The sequence below is a fragment of the Tupaia chinensis genome, unplaced genomic scaffold (assembly GCF_000334495.1).
Source record: "Tupaia chinensis unplaced genomic scaffold, TupChi_1.0 Scaffold148210_1, whole genome shotgun sequence".
Classification (NCBI taxonomy): Eukaryota; Metazoa; Chordata; class Mammalia; order Scandentia; family Tupaiidae; genus Tupaia; species Tupaia belangeri.
The window spans coordinates 547,984-549,481 of NW_006208060.1; the positions used below are offsets into that span (position 1 = coordinate 547,984).

The 1,498-nt window shown below is 66.2% G+C and overlaps 1 protein-coding gene across 1 annotated transcript in view; it reads right to left on the reverse strand.

Moving 5' to 3' along the window:
- Positions 1-436: 436 nt before the first annotated feature.
- Positions 437-1,498, reverse strand: part of ZNF358 (zinc finger protein 358) — a gene marked incomplete in the record, with an annotated part of 6,125 nt that continues 5,063 nt past the window's right edge. Inside the window, 2 exon segments of the mRNA XM_027768992.1 lie at positions 437-911; positions 914-1,498. Coding sequence (XP_027624793.1) covers positions 511-911; positions 914-1,498 — 986 coding nt within the window.

Sequence of the window (1,498 nt, forward strand, 5' to 3'; positions counted from 1 at the left end):
TGCTGAGACCTTCCCACAATCATAGGATGTCTGCTGAATACATGAGCAGCTGCGTCTAAGCAGTGCTGTGTCTATCGTTGGCGCTCTGAAGGGCACAGTGTAGTTAGGGGAGGAAGTGGGACCGGGCTCCCTTCGTGGTCTCAACTCAGCCTCCATGACCAGCACGGTGGACCACGCTCATTACAGAAATTCCAGCAATATCAGAAAAGCCAGCGGAAGGGGGTCCTCTTCGGGACACCTGTAGGGGAAGTCTCCCCTTGACTAGGGTGGCGAGACCCCGGGGGAGCAGAGTCTGGTGACTGGTGGACAGACCAGTGAGATTTTTATGGAGGACGCCAGGACACCCGCTCAGACCCCTGCTGGCCTGGGCTGCAGGCTCCCATGACCAGAGGAAGAGGCGGGCCACGAGGGGGGGGAGGAGGCGCATGACACAGAGGCAGAGGCAGTGGGAGGAGTTTACTAACCACACAACACACAACTTCGCCAGACCCCATGGATGCCCGGTCTCCTTCAGCCATCGGGCCCCAGCAGTGCCCCTCGCTCCTGTGCCCATGCGGGACTCTCACCAGTAGGGAGGGCTGGGCTGACAGTGTCACGGGCAGGGGAGCAGGGGTCAGGGAGGGACTCAGGGATGGGGTCAGGGCTGGGCACAAGGTCAGGACAGACATCGTGACCAGGCTTGGGGTCAGAAGATTCGGCAGGATCAGGGCTGGCGGCAGATCCCAGCACCAAGCCAGGGTCAGGGCTGTCGCCAATGCTGGGGCCAGGGCTGAGGCTCCGGCTAGAGCTGAGGACAGAGACAGCCTCGGGGCTCAGGAGGGAGCCCTGCCCTGGCCTTTTCATGGAGGCAGGGCCCAGGCCTGGCCCGAGGCTCAGGCCAGCGGCAGCGGCAGTGGCGGGGGGAGCAGCAAAACGGCCCCCTCGTGCACCCGCTTGTGTTTGGTGAGGCTGGAGGCTTGGCCGAAGGCCTTGCCGCAGAGCTGACAGCGGTAAGGACGCTCGCCGGAATGCACGTGCAGGTGCTGCAGCAGCGCGGAGCTCTGGCCGAAGGCCTTGGAACAGTGCGGGCAGGCGTAGGGCCGCTCGCCGGTGTGGATGCGGAGGTGGTGCTGCAGGTTGGAGCTCTGGCCAAAGGCCTTGCCGCAGTGCGGACAGCGGTAGGGGCGCTCGGCGGTGTGCGTGCGCTGGTGCTGCAGCAGCGCCGAGCTCTGGCCGAAGGCCTTGCCGCACTGCGGGCACGGGTAGGGCCGCTCGCCCGTGTGCGTGCGCAGATGCTTCAGCAGCGCCGAGCCCTGCCCGAAGCCCTTGGCGCACACCGGGCACTTGTGGGGCCGCGGGCCGCCGTGTGTGCGCAGGTGCTGCGCCAGCAGCGAGCCGTGCCCGAAGGCCTTGCCGCACACCGGGCAGTGGTGCGGCTTCTCGCCGCTGTGGCTGCTCCGGTGCTTGAGCAGCGTGGAGCGCCACCCGAAGGCTTTGCCACAGGCGGCGCACTGGTACG